Source organism: Sturnira hondurensis, unplaced genomic scaffold (genome assembly GCF_014824575.4).
Source record: "Sturnira hondurensis isolate 20B ecotype Veracruz unplaced genomic scaffold, ASM1482457v3 Scaffold0019006, whole genome shotgun sequence".
Classification (NCBI taxonomy): domain Eukaryota; kingdom Metazoa; phylum Chordata; class Mammalia; order Chiroptera; family Phyllostomidae; genus Sturnira; species Sturnira hondurensis.
The window spans coordinates 8,054,617-8,080,716 of NW_028091637.1; the positions used below are offsets into that span (position 1 = coordinate 8,054,617).

At 37.6% G+C, this 26,100-nt stretch overlaps 1 protein-coding gene across 6 annotated transcripts in view; it reads left to right on the plus strand.

Annotated features, from left to right (window-relative positions):
• Positions 1 to 26,100, plus strand: part of RBMS3 (RNA binding motif single stranded interacting protein 3) — a 480,675-nt gene that overhangs the window by 420,154 nt on the left and 34,421 nt on the right. For 4 of the 6 annotated variants that reach the window (XM_037070856.1, XM_037070858.1, XM_037070853.1 and 1 more), the window contains one exon: positions 5,495 to 5,542. The exons of the other annotated variants lie outside the window; for them this stretch is intronic. In XM_037070856.1, the coding sequence (XP_036926751.1) occupies positions 5,495 to 5,542 (48 nt within the window). The remainder of the gene's footprint in view (positions 1 to 5,494; positions 5,543 to 26,100) is intronic. 6 annotated transcript variants of the gene reach the window in all.

The following is a 26,100-nucleotide window of genomic DNA, read 5'->3' on the forward strand; positions in this document are numbered from 1 at the left end:
TGTTTTCAACAAGGACATGTTTATACAAGGCCACAATTTTTACCCAGCTGGCAATAGCCAAAGTATTCAAAAGTGATGTGCACTCTCTCCTGTTCTTAGCAAAAGTTTTAATTTAAGTATATGGCTTATTTTTAATACCAAATTTCCTGTAGCATATTTTTCCATCTTTTCTGCCTTCATGTTTGTACTAAAAATGCTTAGGTATATTATAAGCTTTGTATAAATCAATGTTTTGCAAAGGAATAAAATTTCATGAGGCTCTGGAAAGGAAGAAAGAAAACAATATTACCTTGTTGATTTATTCAACAAAATAGCACTATGTTCAGTGTCCAGAATACTGTTATACGTATTTCTTGATCTGTCACTCTTACACTTTAATGTGCCATCACAGATCCATTTTATATAAATTTTTAATTCATATTTGGAGTGGCTATCAAATGTTCCCTCCTATTGCATCAGTTCAACACACTTTCTCACTGCTGGGAAGGTGGTCTGTTGTCATGGAAAGAACAGTGGAAGTTGGAATCAAACTTGAGTGAACTCAAGTCTGGCTCAGCTTCTTATTAGTTATGCATGTTTAGGCAGGTTATTTAACCTCTCTGAACTTTCATTTCCCTCCTACAAGATAGGAAAAATAATATTTACATTCCAGGAAAGTTGCCAGTGTTAAATGGAATGATATATGTGACATACTTAATACAATGTGAAACCTAATAGATGCTTATCCCACAAGCGGTCCTTATCCCCTATCTTCAGTGGCTACGAACCGGTGGGAATCTAATCCAAGTCACCAGAAGGAATATAGGAAATTATCAAATCCACAGCACAACTCACTGACCTGCTCTATTTCATTTGGCATAACTTATTTCTTTCACATTTCTACTTCCTTAGCGTCTAACACACTCTTCCAGGGTTGTAAATCCGAAAAGTTCCTGGAGGCCAGCCAAGTCACATTAATGAATAAAAGGTGGCTGAGTGTATGCAACAAACCTTAGAAATATATCATCAAATCTCATCTGTCGTGTACTATAAATATCAGGAATATTGAAGATTATATTTAAATTACATATATTTTTAATGCAATGCTAACAACATCTCTGAGTGTTGGATGAACTAGGAGGTGGCCCCCCCGCAGCCTGGAACATGCCACATGTAAAGAAGGCCTCCACTGCTCAATCCCAGCCCACTATGGCTACATAGGCGTACAGACCTGGGTGGCCTCATCTTCCAATTGTTTAAGATAAACTAAACATTTGGATCTTATGGGGAAATGTTTCTATATTTGAATATTGAACCCAGTTTGTCCCCAGAGCTCTTGGATTGTGAGTCCTGACCAAGTATTTCCTAGGTCTCCCGGGACCCCTCTGGCCATTGCTTCTTCTTGTCCTTCACAGGCTGCTAAGACAGGGTTTCATTTCTTCTCATTAATACATGATTTCCTTAGCAATGCCGTCTACTTTCATGATTTTGAACTCTGCTTGCTCTGCCAAGCCCTCCTAAATCTGAGTCCTCAACACTAACTTCATCTTAAAATTTTAGACCCACTTTTCTAATTACTTGCTACCTATCTCATGTAAATCTCCTTCTGCTATCTCAAAGTCAGCATGACCCAAACTACTCACATTAGCTTCCCCAAACTTCCTCCCCAGTTTCCTCCCCTTCCTCTTATATGTTCCTGCTTTCTCTCATGCCGTATCCATCACCATCTGCCCTGGTAGTCAAATGCTACCCCGAGCACTCAGTCTAGGTTTTTCCCTTCTTCCTCACCACCATATACAATTACTTTTCCAGTCCCACCAATTTTGTCTCATACATTTGTCAAATACATCCCTTCCTCCACATTTCTAGGCTCTGTGCCCTGGGCCTCATTTGATTAATTATGATAGTCTCCTAACTATTCTTCCTGTTTCCTGTCTCAACTGGTTCCAATCCATTCTCCACCATGTTGTCACAGCCAGTCAATCTAAAGTTAGCTGAGCATGTCTCTCTCTTACCAGTAACTTTTCAGAAGCTTGCAGACACCTACGCTCACTGAAATTGTACACAACAAGGTGTGAGCAGTGACAACTCAAGCTTGTGGCCACTCAAGACAGTGGCCACAACTCCAGAAATAAGTTCTAGGGGCAGAGTAGAGAGAAATTCAGTGAACCTTCTAAAGGCAGTCATTGTTGGCGCTAATGGGGAGTCGGCACTAGACTGGAATTTTCCAGCGTCAGAAGGAGGGCCTTAGGCCATGGGCCAGGTCCCACTTTCCTTTCTAAGATCCCTGGGGAAAGGAGTATATGAGGACAAATCTCTTTTTGTCTGCACAAAATTAGATATATATCATCCCTTTCAACCCCCAGTTTTGAAATGGATGCCATGTAATTTAATTAACCCATCCTTTAGCACTTGCCACCTCGAGCATTAATTGTTTAACTCTCTACCTGTTTTTAAGCTAGACAGAATCTTCGGGCCTTCAGAGAAATGAATTCTATGTAAGCAGTGTAACTGTTTTATTCCAAGGCTCTGCTGACCTTGAAGACTTTTCTAGCTTTCCCACTTTTTTGTGTGCTTTTTGTCACAGGAGTCCCTGGATAGAACCAAAGCCCTGTTAACCATAATTTCTTACTACTCTCTTGTAAGCTTCAGCAGAAGCCACTGGGGATTGTACCATGTTACAAGAACCTCCAAATTGCATGACAATCTTGTTTTACAAGTTCCTTATCTCCTTTTCTTTTGTTCAGTTGGTGGTCACCAGTGGCTTACAATGTCACCCCAATCTGTGGAAAGAAATAAAAAGTTTTTGTTCTGCAGGCTCCTTATCTGCAGTTCTCTTTGTGTTCTCCAAACCACTGGTGATTTGTGGTCTCACTGGATTCCCATGGTGTCACCGTAGCCACTCACCAAGATAATCTTGTAATTGTACTCCATTTGTTCACCATAGTTCTCTGATTTTTTTCAGCCACACATCATTCCTTCTTTATTACTAAAAAATGCTGACAATATCTGGTGAAAATTCTTAATTACTCATTTTCCTTAGAGATTGTCTTTTCACAATTATTAGGTATGAATATAAATATTAGAAATAAGAGTACAAAGTGCATTACATGATCTTAAATGGACTCATGACTAGAAAATAATATTGTAAATTCATAAATGGTAATGAGTATATCTTCTTAAATGGTTTCAAGAAAAAAGTGTCAGTTAATTAAAAAATAGTCAAGTACAAGACCAAAAATATAGATAAAAGGGAACAGTTTTCACATTTTATTAACTCTTATTGTAAGATAAATAAACTTTGAAGGTAGACTTTAAACAATAAACAAATAGGCATGAAGTGAAAGTCTAGTATTATGAAAGTTTAATGGCAAATATTAAGGTTTTGCTGTTTAAAAATAGATTCTTAGTTCAAATAAACTAGAACAAAATACAAAAGCCCAACAGATAAAAGAACATAGATAGATAGTGAGAAATGAGGAAATAGAATGTCAAAAAATGAAAAATATAATGCAGATACTCATTTAATCAAATACACACAGAGACATATACACATTACCCATTAAAGTTATAAAAATAACATGCATTACTGAAGAAAGTATTAAAATAAACATTCTCAATATGTGATAATAAGAATCTCAACTTGTAAAAGTCTCAATTGGACAGCATGGTGGAGACTCAACACGCTTCAAAGCAGCTCTACTGAGTGACCAATAAGTTTGGTGTTAGAAGCTGCTCTATGAAAATATTCTAAAATAGCAGAAAAGGCTTTATGCCTTAAAACTGTTCAAAGTAGTGTTTTTACAGTGTCTAATAAAGAAGAATAATTAAGTCAGAAGCCATCCATACATTAAAACGTAACACTGCATGAAGCTATAAGAATTTTAAATAAATAGGAAAGGATAATGTACAATCTTTAATCAAAAGAGCAGGATGTAAATTTGCACAAGTAACAAATAAGAAAAAAATACATACAAAGTGAGGCTGTAAGAAATACAACAAGTGTGGTTATTTCTGGGTTATGGAATGAGGGATGATACATATTTTAATTATTGTATTTTTCTACATTCTCCAAGTATACAACAGTAAGCGTGATTTACTTTATTATTTATTTTTAAATGTTATGAAATATATTTGGAAAAATTACTAGTGGCATGATCTTAAAATTAACTTTTTGTTTGTAGTAATAATGTATGATTATAGTTATTTAATAAGTACTAGGGATTGCTATCACTACTAATAAATATTTGTAGACCCTTTAAAAATGATTCTACTTATTCTAGCTTTGGGTATTATAATCAAGTCGCTAGTTCACATACCTGTTATGAAAAACAAAATAACTCATGTCTAAAGTTTATTTGCTTTTAAATCTTTGATCAATGTTTGCTTTTGCTGGTCAAAGTACCTTGTAATGCTGATGTTTTTATCTGTCTTCTCGCAAGAAAGTGATTACCATTGTCCTCTTGTGGCAAGGAGATTAAATGGAGAAATTTCTGGTAGTCCAAATGAAGTGTTCAAGTCAATAGAAAAATGAAGTTTGGGGTCTTTGGGTTTTTTTTAAAGAAATAATGATTATATAAATGAAATAAGTGTCACACAGAACATACATTTAATCACGTTTTGGCAGTTTATTTGAATGAAAGCAATATTTGGTCCTTTTATACAATTTACCCCTCCAAGGGGCATAGGGGCTGGATTAGAAGTTTACATTCCTACAACCGGGGGCCTTGGGTCATAGGCCAGACCCAAGTTCCTTTTTTTAGACTTCTGGCTAAAGAAATTGTATTAAGCCAACATTCTTTTTCATTTTCAAAAAAAGGCAGATGTATTTGGTCCCATGTAACCCCAAATTTTTCAATGGGTGCCATGTACTTTAATTAGTTGTTCCCTACCATTCGCCACCTCCAATATTACGACACCTTGGAAGAAGATAGCACTCATTTGTTGAATAGATTCTGTCTCCACTGTCACTGTTCAAACACACAAGGCTCCGTGGCCTTGACCAACAGCCACTGGGATCAGAGTGGAGCTGAGTGATCAAAATGCATTAGCCCCCATACAGCATGGAATTGTGCAATTTTTAAATTTATTTCTTTTAAATTTTCCATTCTTTATTTTTATCTCCAGGACTTTGTTTCATATTCTGGGCTCTTTCCAGATGTGGTCTGCCTTGTAGAACTTTTGTGTCAGCCAGAGAGTGTACAAATTTCACATTGCTACCCTGTGGAAGTGACCAAAATAATGACAGACCACAGAAGATGACAGTGCTCTGGGACAGACTCCACTGTCCTAGCAAGTCACATGGGGCCTTACACCATATTCAGTGTGGTGATTATGGGGACCATTGTATCAACTATAAACTAGATAGGGGTCATAATGCCCCACAAGCTTGGAGGTAGGGGGCTGAGGCCACCACATGACATACAGTGGGCACTTCCAAGTTGTAGAGCTAAGATTCTATTTTATTTTCTTTTGTACTTCATTGCATTCTTTCTCATGCTCTTCTCATTCAAAGATTCAGTCCCAAGACAGGATTATGATACTCCACCAGCTGTTGTGTCAGGTAGGAAAATTCTAATTCCTTTCAGATTTGATTGGTGGGGAGAGATGGAGGTTGCCTGTTTTTTTTCTTTTTTTCCAAAACTCTTTAAAGCAGTGATTCTCAACAGGGCTGGGTGCAAAGAATTTAAATTTCAGTGCTGGGGCAGGGAGTGGGGGGCAGGGCAGGGAGAGGAGGTGGGTAGAGCATTGTTCAAAAAAGTACATTTAATATTCCCATCCAACTTTGTGTATGGAAAATAAATGTGTTGTCTTTGTAATAAAAAGGAAAAGCTCAAAGACGTTTGGTCTGTTAAGGATACGCAGAACGTAGAGTCTATGTTGTGTGTATCGGTGGTTCTCAGGGTTAGGAGGGTTCATTGCAATTTCTGAGAAATGAAACATTTATGGATAAAAGATTCATGGAAGAAATGGATATTTATGTTTATCAAAGGAGGGCACAGATTAATTCAAAAAATAGTTTGAGAAGCACTGCTTTAGAGACTAGAATTCTTCTGAAATCAGAAATCATCCCATTTTGCTTGCTCAGCACACAGCACAGTGTCTCACCCATAGTAGGTGCTCAATGTAATTGTTTGTTGAATGAATCAAAACTTCAGATTTGTTCCAAAAGTGGTATTTTGGATATTGAAAGAGAAGCTGCCAATGTTCCACGTGTACAGCAAAGTGGCAGGGGCTGATTTGAGAATACGTTAGTATCCTAAGGATTTTACTTAGCAATATTTAAGTTGTTTCATAAAACTTGGTGGTGCAGTTTATAATAGAGTACATGTATGTGAAAAGGTGGGTTTTTATATTGGACTCCACAGATCTCGTGCTTTCTTAACCTTGAATTTCGGTTCCTTGCAAAGAGAAAAATGGGCACAGGTTTTCATTTCTGTTGATTTTTTTAAACCAAATAAAATACTGGCAGCCTGAAAAGCTTTGAACTCTTTGATCCTTTCATGTGTTAGATGATGAGGACATAACATCCAAACCAAGAGAGGCAGTGGAGAGACAGGGCAGGAGATGAAAGCCAAAAAGAGAATGAAAGAGCCCATCAGTCAATAGAGTCGGGCCACTGTTCTGAAGCAGGGAACACCATGTTCTTGGCCACATGGTTTGCTTGACCCAGCCTCCAAAGGGTAATCCTTTCCTCATGTCCTGTGAACTTGTTTAATCGTGCTCACGGCGGAATATGCATCTTACAAGTTCAACTGTGAAACATCGAGTCAGCCTTCAGTTGTGACGTCACTTTGCTCCTCTTGGAGAGCTCTATAAGTTGTTGATGAAAACATCTCTTATCTTTCCCCAAAGTGTATTTCCTATTATCTTTTAATGTGCCTGTTTCATTCAGCATACCTTGCTTAATGTAATATACAGCCTTTACTTGGTTTCTTTGCTTAACAAGAGGCATCTACTCTTGAAAGTTCATCAATATTAATGATAAGAAAATACATACACTGAAACTTTACTGGGTTTCCGGATTTCACTTTTAAGAACACACACAAAAAAAGCAATGAAAACATCAAAAGCACTTACTAGTATCATATCATTGAGGCAGAACATCTGGCTTGGAGTTCCCACCTAATGCCACAGACAGCTGTCACTGGGTGTTCCTGGGCAGAGAAATGACTCAATCAAAGTCGTGCCATAAGAAACATAATCTGGCAGTTTCATGTGTGCTTAAGGAGCAAGGTATAGCAATCATATAGAGCAGTTAGAGAGCCCAGATATGATGTCATTAAGAATTTTTTAAAAGTACTAAGATACCATCAGCAGAATACAAATGAAGGAGCCAATATAGAAGTGACAGGAGAAAGAACAATTTGGGGGATTTTAAAGTTGTTTTCCCCTGCTAAGACTGAATTGGTGGTTGGACATCTTATAAATTTGCAGAGTTCTTTGACTTCTTTAGCTACCTGTAAATGAAAGTAGACTTGCCTTTTTAAAATGTTTGTAAATTGTCTGGCATGAACAATGTGAGTGATTTTTGAAAATTGAAATATCCCTTGCCCAACCCTTGGGCAAATCAGGAAAGTAAAGCAGGCGGAGGCTTTGTAATATTCCCTTCTTAGGTGTCCTAATGTGCCAATATTGGACAACTCTAATAGCACTTAATTCTTTGTCAGTGTAGGAACAAACTGAAGTATCATACTGTATTGGAGTTGAAGTATCTGCTTCGTAATCTACAGAGACATAACCCTAATTTCATTCAGTCAATGAATCAAACATTTATTGAACACCTTCTGAGTGTTAGGCACTACACTCAGGTACCAGTTATACATAGATGAATACAAAATAGACCACTGATTTAAAAACATGGTCTAGTTTACTGTTATGATTGTTGTTTGTTCATTTTTTATGATATTTACATGTATGAAGTAGATTAGAACTAAAACCTAAAATCTAAAAAGGAGATCAGAAACCCTTAAAAACAAAGTGAATGCTGAGCTAGATTTGGAAGAACACATAGGATTTGACCAGCTGGACGAGAGTGGGAAAAGTACAGGAGGCAAATGGAGCAGGGTATGTAAACTCTTAGAGACAGGAAGCAGTGTGGGTAATTAGATGATAGCAAGTCATTTGTCATTCTTGGGCCAAATGTCACAATGGTCGACACTGAGGCTGGGGTCAGAGGAGATCTGATTATAGAACTCTTTTCTTCTCTGAATCACGTGTCATCTTTTTAAAATATATTCAAATAATATTTATTGGGAGTGGCCATTACTGCATTGTCTGCTAGGGTTGCAATTTTCCTCTAAGAACCTAGCATTCAATTAGGAGCCTAGATACAAAAGGTGATTACAACCCAGTGTTTAAAGAGCTTCCATGTATGATATTTTTAACTTTTCAAACTCTCCAGTAACATGCCTGAGTTCAGAATCTACTTGTGTAACTTACTAGTTGTAGAAACTTGGGAAAATTACATAACATCTCTTTAGCTTAAATTACTTATTTGAGTAATTAATAATAATTACCTAATATGATTGTTGTGAGAATTAGGCAAGATATATAGCTTGTTTAAAACAGTTCCTAACATAAAATAAGTGCTCAAACGTTATTAGTACCAACTATATTAATCATTCTTGTCACAAGGTGCTATGGTGCTATGTTACAAGATGCTTGTTACCAGGTGCTATGTTTTTTCTCACAAAGAAAAAAACAACTAGTACACAGTAGAGGTTGGAAAAAGCAGAAGAAACATCTCAGTGGAGAAATAAGGGCACATGGGAATTAATACGTAAAAACTAAATGGAAGGAGAAAAGTTTCAGACCAAGGAGGCAACATGTACAAAGACTGTTGGGTAGCAGCAGGGTGTGACAAATTCAAGGAACTGTCGATGGTTAAANCAGGTGCTATGTTTTTTCTCACAAGGAAAAAAACAACTAGTACACAGTAGAGGTTGGAAAAAGCAGAAGAAACATCTCAGTGGAGAAATAAGGGCACATGGGAATTAATACGTAAAAACTAAATGGAAGGAGAAAAGTTTCAGACCAAGGAGGCAACATGTACAAAGACTGTTGGGTAGCAGCAGGGTGTGACAAATTCAAGGAACTATAGATGGTTAAAAGGACAGGGATGCATAAAGAGAGATGGGGGAAAGCGAAAAGGTCATGTGATTGCTCTATAGCATGGAAAATGCAATGGAGAGAGACAGAACTAGAAAAGGCAAGCCAGGACTCAGGAATCCAAGCGTGAAATCAAGTTGGCTTGTGCTCAAGTTGTGGAAATGAGAGTGGAAAGTTGACAAATTTGTGTCATATTAAAGAAGTAGAATATGTGACTTAGTAAATAAATGGAAGCCAGGATTAAAGAGAGAGAAGAGTTAAAGGTAGCTTTGAAGTTCCTGTTAATTCAATAGCCTGAGATACCATTTCCACGGATCTAAACAGGAGGAAAGAGAATCAAGTCTGGCATGAAAAAGGCCAAGTTCAGTGTTGTACATGTTGACTTTGAAGTGTTTATGAGACATCCAAATAGAGAAAATTAATAAATATTTTGATAGATATATTGTAACTCAGAAGATAGCTCTTAGCTACAGGTGGATTTTGGAGTTATTATCTTGGAATTGTCTTGTCATCCAGAGAATGTCCATAGAATAAAGACAAGTAGGAAGATCTTTGAAAATAAAACTGGCCAAAGGAAAAAACACACACACAATGAGCCTGCAACAAAGATTGTAAGAGTAACTATACACATAGAAAGAAAAGAGTTTTAAACTTTCAAGATGTAATTCATAAAGAGGGTGATTGATAGAACAAGGTCACCGAGGAAGCTCGATGCTTCCCGGAATGTGGAAGGACAAGAGGAAGGAATGAAATATAGGCATAAACATTTGTAAACGTAGGAATAGGAACTCAAAGGGTTTGCTACATGATGAATACTATTTGTTTTTATGTGCTGTATTAAATAAGATCTTCTGAGAGTGAACAGGAGATGATAGGTAGAAAACTAGCTTTGGAAAACTAGGGAGTAAGAAAGTGAACCAGCAATGCATAGGAAGTTTGGAGGGTGGAACTGGGGGTCGATTTGAAGCTACAGACTATGGATTTTTGTGATGCCAATATGTGAAGATGTTGATTTTCCACAGCAGTGATCAGTAGCCAGAAAGTAACACAGGTGGATTAATCCAAGGCTAAGGTTTTACTGCATGAAGTGAGGAAGGGGCAAGGTTTGGTGATAATATTGGCAAGTGGGTGACTGAGTGACAAACTATAGTTTCCGGGGTCAACAGAGAGAGAAAAGAAGGGGCAGTGGGAGGCGAGAAACGGGAAGAACGAGGGAAGATGGGGACTAGAGATGTCACTGAACTGTATGAAGTGGTCTGAAGTAGAATACTGGGATGGAAGATTGGGGGGTAATAAACCATTTCTTGGTAAAGTCAAGATCATGGGAGCAGGTGGCCAAAGTGGACTTGAGCTGAAGGTGACAAAAGTTAAGGAAATCAAGCAATGTGAATATAAGCTGCTATTTAATTGAGGTATGTTTTATGTCTGGAGTTGTTTTATTTAGTTTTTGACTTAATAAGGTGAGGGCTGATCATCAGGAACAATTTCCCTGATATATGGGATCACTGATAGAGTATAATTCTAAAACATGTTGCAAAAACAATAAAGAATTTTTAAAAATCAACTTATTTCCAGGACACTTGGAATATAGATTTAATTAAAGGCATAAAAGTGTACATATTAGTGCTTTTTAGGGTGTGACTTGCGCACCAACTTAACACTTAAAATCAATTCATGAGTATAGAGACCCAAACATTTCATTATTATTTCAGCAGCTGCATAGTTTTTTATACTTACTTTCATGTAAATATAAATAACAGAATAAGTTCACCAAATACATGGCTTAAGGAATACTTTGCTTAGGAAAAATCTAAGGTAATAATTAAACAGCAAATACATTTTTTAAATTCTGGAAGAATAGAGCTAAGGCAGGAGTGGTGCTGTCCAAAAGGAATGGCTGAAATTTGGGAAATGGGAGCCTTTGATTGGTTTCACTGAAGTCACCTCTCCTTGTCAAAGTCTCAGCTACACCTTATCTGGCTCATTTCAAGAACAGATGACAGAGGTTGAAACTCCCAACATTTTCATGCAAAATCAATAGCCTGTTCTCTTTTTAGTGTTTCCTTCCCAGAACAATTATTACTCTGCAAAAGATCTTCCTATTTTAAACAAATTTAAGGAAAAAATTGCTCCAAGACCTCAGTTTTCTTCTTCTTAGTTGACTTTATGAAAACTACAAATAATTTGTTGTTGAAATTTTATCTCAGTTGCTTTAAGCATGATTTCCTTGAAGGGTGTTATCATGAAATCAAGCAAAAGCTATTGACAGAGCAAATTAAAAACAAAATTTGTTCTCCTTTTCTAAAAAACCTTAGAGTTCAAAATTAGAATCTGTGTTTGGAAAAGGACCCAAACATACCTGAGAGGAACCCACAGAACTTCAGGAGTTCACGTACTCATTCTCTGCTCTATCCTTTCTACACCAGCTAAAGGAGGTTGGAAACAGTCAGTGTTATCAGTACAACTTCACAAGATTTCACAGAAAACATAAACTCAAGCCACAATAGAGTTTCACTGAGTGTGGTTGAATATGAAGTCCTTAAGCATCTGATCTAGCCAGAAAATTATACTCTGAAAACAAAGTCCTTCACAGCGGTATTTTTGCCCAAATTAAGGCAAAATTCACTGTTAAAATAGTATGTCGTTTTTCTACATTGTGCTTGCCAGTCCATATTATCACTTTGCATTGGAAAGCTTCATTAATTTGGCATGTGTGATGCTCTACCAAAGACATCGTTGAAGCCCATCATTACACTTCCTCTTCTTGGGTAAGAATTACTCTATAGAATTATCCCAAGATTTGGATGGGGGAAGGAGTGGCATTTAAATTACTTCAAAGAACAAAACTTCTTTTCCAGCTCTAAACGGCTTCTGTTTTCCTGAAGACCATGAGCTAATTACAAATGATTTCCATCTCTTAATTAAAAATTGGGACCATTAGTACCTTCAATTAACAACAATTAGCCATTAAATTGTATTTACTGTAAAAGACCTGACACAGAGTTATGTGTTCCCACAAGTGATGCATGAAAATCGGTTTCATTTCTTTGTTCAAATACTATGCATCTACTTTGATTACAAAATTGCATTTGTTTAAGTGCACTCATTAATTGATTTTCTCTTTTTAATAAGTTCTAATGAGGAAGACTTGGTTCTATTTTTTATTCATTTATTCAACTAATATTTTCTGAACTCCTGCAATTGTGTGAGAAACCAAGGCTAGATGGTATAAAACAGATGCATTCCTTGCCTTCAAAGAGCATAGATTCTAACAGAAGACAGAGTTACAAAGAACTGTCATTAAACAGAGAACAAGACTTTGTAGATGATATTTATACAAATAGTTGACAAATAGGCATGCATGTGCTGGTATTGTGTTCCTGCTGAGACATTTATATTCTTTCTTACCTTACACAAATGAAGTCTTAAAGACTTTTCCTGAGGGCTCGCTATTTTCTCTATTCAAGTTACTGATAACCAAAGGAGATGTAAGCAGACGGCTCTGACAGATAAACACGACTGTTATTTAGCCCATTTTTATTGGGGCGGGACAGAGAGGCAGGCTAGGAGGATGCAAAATCCCATGCCTAACTTCTAATCCAGCATTTTTTTTCTTTAAAGGTACAGATAGAAAATATTTTAGGCTCTGACCCCTATAAGGTCTATATCATGACCACTCAACTCAGTCTTCTAGGGGAAAAGCCTCCACAGACCAGGTATAAATGAATATGCATGGTTATGCTCCAATAAAGCTTTATTTATACAAACAGGCAGCAAGTGGAATTTGGCCTTTGGGCTATACTTTGCCCATCCCTGCTCTAATCAATTTATTTTTATAAATATTCCAAATCAATGCTATTACTGACATTCTTTATAATCAGCATAAAGTGCTTTCCCTTTCAAGTTAGAATTTTTGTGTTTTTCTTCAATTTTTCAAAAGGCAGATGAAATATTAGAAAAATAGAGTTGGGAGAGATTGAGACATTTCTTGGTATTTCAGTTGTATAGCATGTGTGATTGTAGTACTGAACTATTAAAGCACTAAGTATATATTTATACTTTTTTAAGTTCATCATATATTGGTTTTCTGGGATTTATTTGTATGTATCAGCAACAGAGGATTATCAACCAGGAAAATCAAATATATATCTTGTTTAATATTCTCTTGCCAGCCTTTAGAATTCTGTACTTTTAGAAATTTAGAGAAACTGTAAACGATTCATCATTTCAACAGATTTGTGGTAAAAACCTATTTTACACCTTTGTCGCACTACCAGGCTGGTATTTGTGTTGTGGGGGTGGCTGATCAGTGTCCACTCAAGTTATTCTTCATGCATCAGTTGCTCCCTGGGCCACTGCCTCTGAATACCACTTTCTGGCTTTGCACTTAAAAGGTGAAGGGAAACTTTCCTGGTTTTTTTCTGGAGACCAAACACTGCTCAGGGTATGTGTGGGATGGTTGGAGATATGGCTGCCCTTCTGTGGCATAGTCAGAGGGAAACTATACTTGGTGAGGGAGTGCACACCTCAGAGGGAAAGGCAGCATCCCGGATGGGGTCTCTGCCATAGAATCTTTCAGTGAGTGGTAGCCATGGGCTTAGAGTGCACCACCCCCTGCGGCCACAGGTACCACTCTGTACCTCAGTCATTTCAGGGGCAATGTCCACATAACAGCAGCAGGAGAAAAGTGTTTTCAAGACAATGGCCAATATTAAATGAAGCTAATTGTAAGTGCAGGAATCAGCATGTCTGGTACCGACAGCACAGGGTTCCCTTTTTAATCAACGGCACAAAGTGGACACTTGAGGTTCCCGTCAGAGAATACAGTCATGAATGGGCTACGGTTCAGCACTTGCCGGAGGTGCACTAGCGGTGTCTGATACTGGAGAGGTACTGCCTGGCAGACATGCTAACATTTCCCCAGACTGAGGGTCAAATTAGTTTAACAGAAAGCAAAATACCTGAACCATAGAATTGCACTGCCCTCTAAATGCTTTCTCGGAGCTATAATTTAATGTTTTAACCTCTGTTTCTTAGACAGATAGTATATGACACAAACACTTAACATTACTAGCTTTTTTGAGATGCCAGAGTGGAAGTAATTGTGCATTATTTTACTCAATGGTTTTTATACAAAGAAGCAAATGATGAATTTCTCCTTGAGTTGAGTGCCAAGGCCAGTATCTCTCCAAATGAAGGGATGTACTTTTTTTCAACTGACAATGTAAAATACATAACTTAATTCATTTCCCTTTTTGGCCTTGGTTATCAGAACAGTTGGAGTCAGATATACTATATTACAAATGTTCCCGGTAGCATGTTCTCTCCATTGCTCTCAACTCTTCACTGCTTTGCTAATGTTTTTAACTGAGCTTTTTAATATAGCAATCAATTGTGTTTTTAATATAGTGATCCAACCATGCATAAATTCAATTTGGAGAAGAAGAAGCACTAATTTCTATAATAAATAAATAAATAAATAATATGGATGGGTTCAGGAAAGTTTGTGTGCTCTAAGGTCTCAGTGAAAAGATAAAATAAAAGATGATTGTGATTATGTGTTGATCTAATCTAAAAATTTGCAGGCAGGGTCTATTTTTATTCATTCATACACATGCAACTTTGAATAGGAATAAGTATGGTATAATAATTGCAAATGGCCTTTATAGTCAGGAGGGTACCTGTGATTCCTAGTCCCACTATTGCATAATTATTTACCAATGAAAGCTACTTAGATTCTTTGAAGCTAGCCTTTCCTTAGGTATAGATAATATTGCATTAACACCTCCATGTGTGTACTAATGTGAGGTTAAGATGACATATTTAAAGTACCTAGTGTCTAACTCATAACAGGTAGTAAATAATTAAGGCTTCCTTTTCTCTGTCTTTCCCCACATTCAAGGAAGTATGTTAGGACTTTTGAAGTATGACTCATTTTATGTTCACCATGATGGACTGACTGAACCAAAGCAATGTTTTAAAATAGAGTTTGCAAACCCAGTACCTAAAAATGGAAGAAATTTTAAGGGAGTTTATTGCATGTCTTCTCTATTGACTAAACAATTATACAATTATTAGGTGAATTAGTATAATAAATAAATAATAAAGCTTTTTAACAACATGAAAAATAACATTTATAATGTAAGGTGACAAAAGTGACAAAAATGAACAATCATTGTGACTCTGAGTTTCAAAATATGCATGTTCAAAGAATCTAAGAGAGAACACATGAAGGGATAATCCTGTGTCTTTCTTTCTTCTACATTTTTTGACATGTTGCCTTGAAGCTTGTATAATTCACTAGCATTTTGTTGGCACAGTATCTGTGTATACATAATTATAAGGAACATTTATATAGGAGTGTATTTGTATCAAGAAGACAATGATGACTGTGATCATTATACTGGTAGTAGCGGTAGCAGTGATGAACTAAATTGTTTCCCACTTTGCTATCTCAACACTAAAGCATTGGAGGCAGAATTAATAGAAGTTTGTCTCTCTATGGAAGTGGCATAGAATCTTTAAGTGCTTCTTTAGTCTAAAGTCATCCTTAATTTTATGCAAGTTCATTGTCTACCTACCAGAATATGCACCTCCACAACCACTTGCTTGTTGCTTTTTATATTTTTCATGGTGAAATCACATTTCAAATAACATATTCTGTTTCTTGCATGCAGCACTTGGAACAATCTAAAAATCTTCCTACTCTATTGAATCTGAGACTCCTAGTCTCTTGTGGTTTTAGAATTGATCTAACACATTTGAAGCTGTGTTAAATCATAACACATTGGGATAATGCATAATATGCTTTAATTACGTGTTGATATTGCCTAACTTTTACCAATTATATATATATAATATTATTGTGTGTCAGTTCCCCTAAGCAGTAAATCACAAAATATTTGTTCCTACCAAAATCGTGATAGTGTCTCAAAGTTTATTGCCACCCAAGATATTGTCTGTTCTTCATTTGCAACACTTTTAAAATATATATTTTATTTATTTATTTATTTACTTACTTACTTACTTATTATAGAGAGAGGGGAAAAGAAGGAGAAAAAGTGAGAGACAAACATCAATGTGTGGTTGCCTCTCATATGTCCCCTGCTAGAGAAATGGCCTGCAACCCAGGCATGTGCCCTGACTGGGAATCAAACCAGTGACCCCTTGCTTCACAGGCCCATGCTCAATTCCCTGAGCTACCCCACCCAGGTCATTTGCAACACTTTTACTCATTTTGAAAATGTGGAATATATCACAAGAAGTATATTAGTTCTTATAGATCATTTAAAATTTTTTCACTTGTCTGAATGGTGCATTTTGGTATACTCACTGTGATTTAACATTGATAAAATTTTGATTGAAAAGTCCTTAGCTACCTGACTAATACACTGCATATCAAAACACTTGACATGGGGTCTCCTTAAAAATGGAAACAAAATTTGGAAAAATGTAAAACCAGTGGTGCCCTTTAATTTACGTGCAATGGGCATGTGTTTCATGTGGCAGCAAAACAACCTTGGGTTCGGAGTGATGGATCTCAGGCCACTGTAAGACACAGTTTAATCACTTTATGTGCTGGCTCTGAGTCCAGCGGTCTGCCCCAGAGACTGCAGTCTGGGAAAGCATAGGACTCCAGCTTCAGGAAATGGGAATTCCATTTCTAATTGAGCAGTTATGTTAGCAAAACAAATATACAGAGTTATTTTTTAAAAACTGTTGTGACTTTTTGAGGTACTTGTTCTAGAAGGTTATAGCCTACTAGCCGAAGAAAACCAGGAACCACCTTTGGTCAAATAAAGTCGGGTTTGATAACTCTCAGAAACAAAGAAGTGACATCAGGTGAACCATGGGCATCTAAGAAGTCTGGAGGGGCTTACTTCAGGGTTCAAGCTCAGGCAGTGTGACTTTGGGAAAGGCTCCAAAGTGAGAGTTTGTTTTGCATTGGGTGCTATGAGGAAGTGAGGGGAGGTTGAGTGATTGGGAGTCAGTAAGTCTAAGAGGTGAGAGCAACAAAAAGAACTAGAGTTGTCTAAAAATGAAGTAGTCAGTCACCTTAGAAAAGGGAGATGTTTGCTCTCAGGTTTGCAGAATGGCCTTGCGTCTCTCTGCCTTTTATCCATCACAGTCTAATAATTGTTGATAATATCTTAAACCTGAGATAACATCTTAATATCCCTATTTAATTGGGAATACTATACTACGACCTTCTTAATAGCTACCAGCTAATTAAAGATAATCAGAAAGTTTTTTTATGAATCCTTTTCTTACCTAAAGGGTAGTTTTTAAAGTTGCTTGACAAAAATATAACTGCACATTGAACTGCCTTGATAAAATGTAAATACAAACACGAGACAGGCTAAAATGTACTTTATTCATCACATGCATTGAGTGTATATGGAAGGGACTGTGAAAGTGAAGATGATTTTATGTACCAAAAAACACTCTGTATTCAAGGCACTGTGCCAAGTGTTTTATGTGGATTAATTTATTACATATAATTGTCACAACTGACTAGCAAGAAAATCTCTGTGTCCTCTACAGATTGATTCTTTATAAGCCTGGCTGACCCCTCACTCATATTTATGCTCCTTTGATCTTCTCGAGTTTCAAACATGAGTCCTGCCATTTATGCTCAGAAAAAGGCTACGTTGTCCTTTATGAGAAATGGATGCCACAATTGAGCTGATCTCCCACGTACGTTCCTGTTTACTTCAAACATCTTTCTTCATTTCCCTCTCTTCCTGGTCTCCTGTATTTGTCAAGCATGCCCTCCTTTTGACAGTGTCCTTCTATGGACATTGTCTCTTCCTTCTATGTCCTTGACTTCATCTGTCTTGACCTCTTTGATGGTCTTCCAGCACTGACTACTCTCCATTCCACATGCACCTTCTTCAGTATATATTTATTCACTGATCACTGTTCCTCGTCTTTAAAAACAAGGACATGGGTCCTTTCTATCTTGTTTTACAGCAGAATGCTGGTCTTAGATTTTTACTTTATTTTCATTCTCTTTCCAGTGCAGTCATCCACTTGCTTGGTTTGAACAGTCGTATAGGTGACCTTCAAATTTGTATTGTTCACTCTATCTCCTGTTTTAATCCCATGCCTGTGTTTCTAGCATCCTCTTAGATATCTGCATCTATTCCCACTTTCCTTGGCTGGCCCCATGGAAGTTCAAATTTCATATTTGTAATTGAAGTCTAATACTCTTTCCTCCCCACTCAGTTTCTTCTGCAGACTTCCTAAGATTCAAATAAAACTCTATAAATATTATTTCTCTAAGCCAAGATTTTACAAGTGATGTGTAGCTATGAGTATAGGATTGTTACAGCCTTTGAGAGTGGTTTGGAATATAGCTCTTCTTTCTTGGGTGAGAACCACATGATTTCATATTCAATCAAACTTGGAGTAGGATAGCAAATCTCTCATAAATTGTTGAGGCATTTTTTTCCTGGACAATTGTGCTTAAAACCCCAGAAACACTTTGGCCTTTTCTGTTCCATATAAAACTTCCTTTCTGTTGTAAATTCTACTTCTACAATATACTTTGACTCTGTTCTCCCCATTCCATACTTTTGTCCCAGTTCAAGTTGGGTCCTTTTTTTACCTTTCATCTTATTAATAAAATGCTTTCATAGTGTCAACACCTGATCCTTCCTATTCTTATTCAACCTTCACATAAATGCCTGAATCGATTTTGAGATGAACACTTTTTTACTTTATCTGCATGGATATAGTCTTAATATAACAATTGGGAGTTAGTTACCTTAGTAGGTAACTTTCCCACTTCATGAGTATTGCCAGAAAGATGGTCAGATTAGATCTCTGAATCTATAGCCATCTTTTCCAAGAGCAACCCCCAAGCTTGCATGCCTGTACATACCAGGAGAGCTACCCTACTCAAAATTGTGGGTGGCTCACAGATGTTATTCCATAGCTATGTCATCCTATAGAACCACAGCATGGTGACTGCTCGGTGGCCTCTGTGTGAGAGCTGACCTACATTTTTTCTCAGAAAAATCTTACATTTCCTGCAGTTAACCTCCAGATGCAGGGGGGTTCTTTTGGGTGGAGTGGATGTATTCTCTTGAATTCTTTTTAGCGTGTTCAATTTAACGTGATCTGTCCAATGCCAGGTTCAGTTGATGGTGAAAACGGGCCTATGTGGAACCAGCAACAAAGAAAGCTACATTTCAAGTCCTTGTCAAGAAATATAATCATTCCGAAGTCACAGTGACTCCTACTTTTCAGAAACTTGGCTACAACAAAATAAAAAGGCCTGAGAAATATTTGGATAACATTCAGTATATCCATTCTCTTTGGTTATTCTAAATTATATTTCTGGATTAATCTGAGAAAGCTGTCTTACCTGGCTGACTGTGTCTCACTGACTCCCTGAAAAATAGCTTTTCTTGAAGTGTGCATTGGCACAATGCCATTCACTTACATTTGAAGGACACTATGATAAATAGCCCTTGGAAACTTGCTTTGCTTACTTTAAAGCAATTGTTCCTTTGAGTATCTCTGCTTCTTTCAGATGTATAGGAGAAATGTCTGTCTTGCCTCTGTACAGGGAAAGAATCTTCTATGCATCTGGCTTATTTTCTCACTTAATGGACACAGTGAATCATGTAATTCATTGCTAACTAACTCTGATAAATTTTATTATTTATTTTAGTAGCCTTGATGACTTTATCTTACTTTCTTCCCCTTCAACTCATTTTTCATGATTTGATACTACATTTTATACACTTTGGAAGCTGCCTTAAATCCTTTTGAGAGCATGGTGAGCTATAATTAAATCAATTCCATAAATGGAGACTCCTAACATATTATTTTCCCAGTCAAGGGTCACAACTCAAAGGCTGCAAGAATTAAAAAGGACTCATCTGCCTTGGGTTTGAGGCCTGCCACTGTATAATTCTCAAGCTACTCTTCCAACTGTTTTTCTCACTATCTCCCTCTACCACTCCATTTCTTTTCACTGGCCACAATTATTTGTTGGATTTTGGGCTATGATCACTTTCTTTCTTGCCTTTGCTCACCCATGGCATTTCTTCTCTACCATACTCTCCGTTTCTGCAGGTCAGATCTTACCTAGTTCTCCCATCTGTCTCTTCCGTGAGCCTCTTTCTGATTTGCACTGCCAGATGTGAAGTCACTTTGTTTTGAAAACTCTCAAAGTCCTTTGTTAACACCTGTTGCAGTCTGCCTGGTAGTGCAGATGCTTGGTCAATCCTCACCACCCTATTCCTAGGTGCTAGGTCCCTGAACGTTTAGAGGTCAAGGGCTGTGCAACTCCTATCATCCCTGGTGGTACTACTGAACCTCAAATTTTTGATGAAAATATATCAGTCTTTAAATGAGGACTCACCCTCAATTAAAAACTTTACATTGACTTTTACTCCAAATGACTATAGAAGACAAAATGGGGAGGCAAGACTACACTAGTCAGACACTTGAGTTTTCTCTAATGGGCCTCAAACTCAGGACTTCTTTTTTTCCCCAGGAAGTTACTCTAGGTAACTGTCATCTCTTAGCAATATGAGCACCACATTCATTTGACTGATCTTGCTGATTCAAGCCTTAACCAACCCCCATTCATTCTCTCTACAGCCACCACAACCATCTTTCTAAAACAGACACGGCCTGCATCAAATCTTTTCACAGCCTTCCAAACATCATCTTCAGACCTTAGCCAGTGAGATGGGACCCTTCACGATCCTGAGCTCTACTTCTCCAGACTCATCTCTCACTACTTCTGTGCGCTAGGCTTAATGAACTGCTTTCAGTTCCCAGGACGGGCCAGTCCTCCAGGGTCTTCACATAAAAGGGAATGTGATAACGATGGGTGGTCCCTCTGTGTAGAATGCTTTTTTCCTCTACTCTTCAACTTGCTGATGTTGGCTTGTTTTTTCAGGGACTGTCTCAATACTTTCTTCTCCTTGGAAGTCTCCCTCATCCTCTGTCTTGTCTTACAGTTGTCACTTTTTCTTATTGTCTTAGGTCACTGGGAGTATCTTCATTAGCACCGTTCACACATGGAATCGTCATTCTAGGTTTAATTGCCTTTCTCCCCCTCTAGAGTCAAGACTAAGCCCTCCTTTAAAGCAGAAACTCTTCGTATTCCCTTATTACCAGCAGCATCTGAGTAGGTTGTTTAGTAATATTTGTTGATTGGATGAATGGTATCTAGATTTAAAAATACTGACGTGGCCCACATCCCTTCTATAGAACGCTAACCTTAAATTCAAAATATTAAGATAGCAAGAAGAAAACAGACTCAGAATTTCCAAGGAGGAAATTTCCATGTTAGGAAATTTGAATAAATAAGTGCAGAGAGCTTTCTAAATGAAAGAGCAAAACCTCATGAACAAGAGAGGGGAAGAAAATGTGGAAGGACTTGGGAAAAGCAGAATTATTAGGAAAGGATTCTTACATGAAATAATTTTAAAAATGGGTGGAAATCCACAACATGTCTAACTGCTATAAAGGTTACTGCTCTTTAGCAATGCCACATATCTGGAAGGCTTCATTTCGTTCATTGTTCTCCCTAGGTGAACATCATGGCCATTTACCTTACTAGCATTATTATCATTGATTCCCCAGAGTCACCTTCTGAAGGTACTTTTATGCCCGTTTTATTGCCCAGGTCCTCACGTGCACACCACCTCAAACATGCTGGTCCCAATGACACTGCATTTTTGCCTCATTTTTTTCTAACCAATTTTTCAATGGCCTGTGTTATGCCTTTTGCAGATCCCCTGGAAGACAGGCATCCAGGTGCCCTGCTCTCATTGTGAATGGTAATGAGGACAAGTAATGGCCTTTAGCTCTTTTTCATTAATGAAATGGAAAAGCACCATGCCCAATCCATTAGGGATGCACTATTATATTGAGAGCTTGTGGAAGAAAGGCAGCCAGCCAGTAGACAAAGGGCTGGTTTCCCTTAAACAGTATTTTCAACCACGATCAAGCAAGGCCCCCTAGCAGCAAATTTTCCACTCTTTCCTCCCTCTCTCATTTTGTTTCATCCTAATTTATCCTGACAGTCCATAAGGAGTTTAACTAATGTTTTCTAAATGACCTTATTTTTTTGCAGATTAACAGTATTCATAGGGATAAAATATCAGTTAGTTTTTGAAAACCTGTCTCTTTGATTTTTTTCTGTCTGGATTTTAGTTTCTTAAATTTCTCACTCTCAAAGAGATGTTTCCCCCTTGATTTTTCTCATTACAAACTGAATATAAGTGTAAAATAAGCAGCCATTCTGGTTTATTATTATTATTCTTTTGCCATTCATGCAAATACAAATTTCCTGTCATTTTTATTCCTTTAGGAAATTATGTTTAACCTATGGTCTTGAATTTGGCCAGTTCAGGCAAGATTTGAGGTTTTTTTAATCTCCTAAACTTAATTTAATTATTTTGCCCTTAACTTGTATTTTATAAGGTGTCTTTTGCTTTAAAACTCACCTCACTGGCATTTGTACTTATCAACCAAGCCACTCAAACTTCAAGTTCATTTGTGGAGCTAATTCCATGTGATCTTAAAGTCCATATTTGTGTATAGGGCCCAGTTCCTAAAATACCTTTCCTTAGAAGTACAACCACTCAGCCAAAGCCAAACACATTGGTTTCACAGTCTTTTTTTCTATAATTTTGAACTCATATGTTAAGAGAGTGAAGATTAAAGCAAGTAACACAACCATTCTTGTTAGAGGATTGGGAAGGATAGTTTTTCTGTCCATTTCTGCCTTTATCACCTCTTCCTTGCCACAACCACTCTCAGTGACCAAAGAGAATGAGAAGACGTGAATAGTTGACAGCCCAACAGATGTCCCTCGCCCCCTCCCAATGCTGGGTGGGCAGCACATGGTAGAGAAATGAACCCAGACTTTGAGAAAGATGAGCGTTTAAATCCCAACACTCCCATGTAGTCTCTCTGGGCTGCCTTTTCATCTTGAATGAAGATAGTGATGATACTAACAGCGATACACTGCGAGTGTCAGACGAGATACTGGGGTGGTCGTAGTAGATGCTCGCTTCTGCTTACTTTGTAGAATTCCAAATTTCTGACTCAACGTTTTCTCTTTCCTTCCTTCCACAATTCTATTAAATGTTGTCTTGCAATTTCCCTCCTCCTACATGATGTGTTTTTAAGGGCCAACAGGATTTTTCTTAGGTTGGAATATAAATATAGGGGATCCCTTGGGGAAAAATAAATAAGTCCTTATGTGAGTTTATGCAGTGCACCTCAAAACCGTTAGGATTCATGGCTTATAATGATATATGTAGGAACCCCCAGAAAAATGAAATCCAAAGAATCAACACGTTGGTACAGTGTGGGTATGCACTGTGGCATAGTTAGTTACCAACAGGTTCATTTAGAATGAGCTTAGTTCTCTCTCTGGGTCTGCAGAGAAGGGAACCACAGTTGTCTACAAATATAACTGCAGTAATTTGTAGGCATGATATGCTTCTGGTCTTTATACGTGGTTACTCCAAGGAGGTCTTACTATTATCACAAGGTAAAGTTCTATTTATGAAAGAGCCAAAACTCATATATGTATATACAAGGTCTGTCCAGAAGGTATCCAGCCATGTAATATGAAAAAGAGACATTTATTGAAGAAGATAAAAGATTCAAGGAACATTGTACATAGGACAATGATACCTCTATCCCCTTCAAAGTAGTCACCTCAGGACCTCACATAGTTCTCCCAATTCCCATCAACTGCCCTGTTGTATTTTCCTGAATCTCACTGATGGTCTGAAATCTCCACCCTTTCAAAGGTGATTTTAGTTTTGGGGAAAGCCAGACGTCACAAGGCACCCAATCTGAGCTGTCGGGGGCTGAGTCACCTGGGTGATTTGATGTTTCACACAAAACTGCATGAGACGTGATGCGTGAGCTGGCACTTTGTCATCATGAAGCTGCCAATCACCAGTTACCTACAACTGTGGCCTTCTGAGTCATCAAAATTATTTTTCATGGGAGGAATTTTCAAGCTTAGTGCAAAATTTGATGCAGATTTGTTGCTCTGTTTGCTCAGTCATTTTGAATGTGATGGCCACACGGTACACATGCTCATTCAATGGCGTCTATCACCCCCATTGACTAGTAAAGTTATTACTGTTCACCCAAGTGCATTCCACTCCACTCTCCGTGGCTGCCAGGTTATATCAGTATCTCACAAAAAGTTCTCATTGTATTAACAATGGCTGGACTTTTCCCAGATGACCTTGTGTAGATACACATAAAGAAATGATCACTCCATGTCAACAAGCGTCTGCCTCCCCAACGTATTTCTTTGAGCCTCCACTATTCAGGACACTGACTACAGTGACCCTTTTTATTTTCCACTGGTGTGTCACAGAGCTAAGAGGATTATACTGTACTTGGATGTTAAAGCTCTTTTTCTAACTGGCAGCATCTAATCCTGATTATTCACTGTTTGTATTTCTAAAATATATAAAACTAGAAACAAAGCTTTCAACCGAGGCCCTGGTTTCACAGACAGGTTGACCTTCACGTCTGCAGAGTGACTGTGACTCACTGCTAATGAGAACAGCTGTACTTCCTGCTCTCCTTCTCCCCGTCTCCCCGCCCCCACCCCCGCTTCTCTTTTTTCCGGTGTCTGTAGAAGATTTCTCTGTAATAGAATTGGGAAGAAATTTTATTGTGCATACATTTACTTATCACCTGTGCCCTTCACAATTGTTTTCAATTGGGAGGGGGGTAATATATTTTTATTTCTGTTAAATCAGCTCTTCAATTTGATTAGTCTTTTGGTCACTTATATAAAAATATAGATTCTCTTGGGGAATATATTTAAGCATCATTTCCCAAACAACTCATAGGGTAGCAGTTCTACAATTTTGTAGTATATTAGAGTCATAGGGAAAAGTTAAATATCCCAGTACCCAGGCCACGCACCACACCAGCTAAGTCAGTTTGTCTGTAAGCAGAACTCAGGTGTCAGTATTTTGTTGAAATGTCCCAGGAAATTCCAGTGTAAAACCAAGAGACTGAATGCTCCTCAGTCTCTTGAGATGTTAATGTTTTACCTTCAAAAATCTTCTAAGGTCCAACACAGTTACGAAATAGAGCAAATTGCATTGGTGTTCTTATAGATTCTTACATATTCACAATAAATACTTAAAGACAATCCCTGAAAAAAAAATAGCAGATATAAAGAAGGAAAAGAGAACAAGGAATCCTTACCCTCAAGAAAAAAAACAAGCATTAACCTATTAGCTTAGTTTATCCATTTAAAAAATTGTTTATTCAGAGGCGACTTTGTATATGGGATACCCGTCAAAAAATTTTTCATAACGCTCTTTCTGTGCAATATCATTTGGGAGATGCTGAATAAAAGGATTCCACAGCAACGTTTTTTTTAATGCTTATTAAAGACCTGGTAAAATGTAGATTTTCCTTCACTGCCATGTAGCATTTGATATTTACAAGAATTTGTTGAGTTTACCATGACAGTTGAAAAATTATGCAAAGTGTCCGATACAAATAAGAGACTTGGGTCACAAACACAACATGATATTTAGGTTAGAAAATTAAGTCCCCCAAATCAACAGAACAAAAGAGATCAGTGGCTCCTGGGGAAATCCACATTTGGTAACCCAGAAAGGTACAGGAAACCCAATCAGGGAAGACAGTGGAGTGAGCTGATGGCAGAAACAGTGCCAGGACACAGTAGACCAAGTGGCCTGTGCAGGGTCCGTATAAATACAGTGATCATATGGGATCATTCGGAACATTCAATATCCCCTTTCTATTACAGTCACACTTCGTTTTATATTCTCTCCTCCTAGGCTTTTCTAAACACTTTATCTCAGAACTTTATGCCTCTGGAATCTTCCTAACCCACTCTTAATCTTATAGTTCCTCTTTCCTTCATCAAAACTAACTTGTGGCCTTCCCTCAGGAGTCTCCAACTCCTTCCTGAGAGTCGATTACATGGTAAAATATTAATTTCTGAGTGTGTTA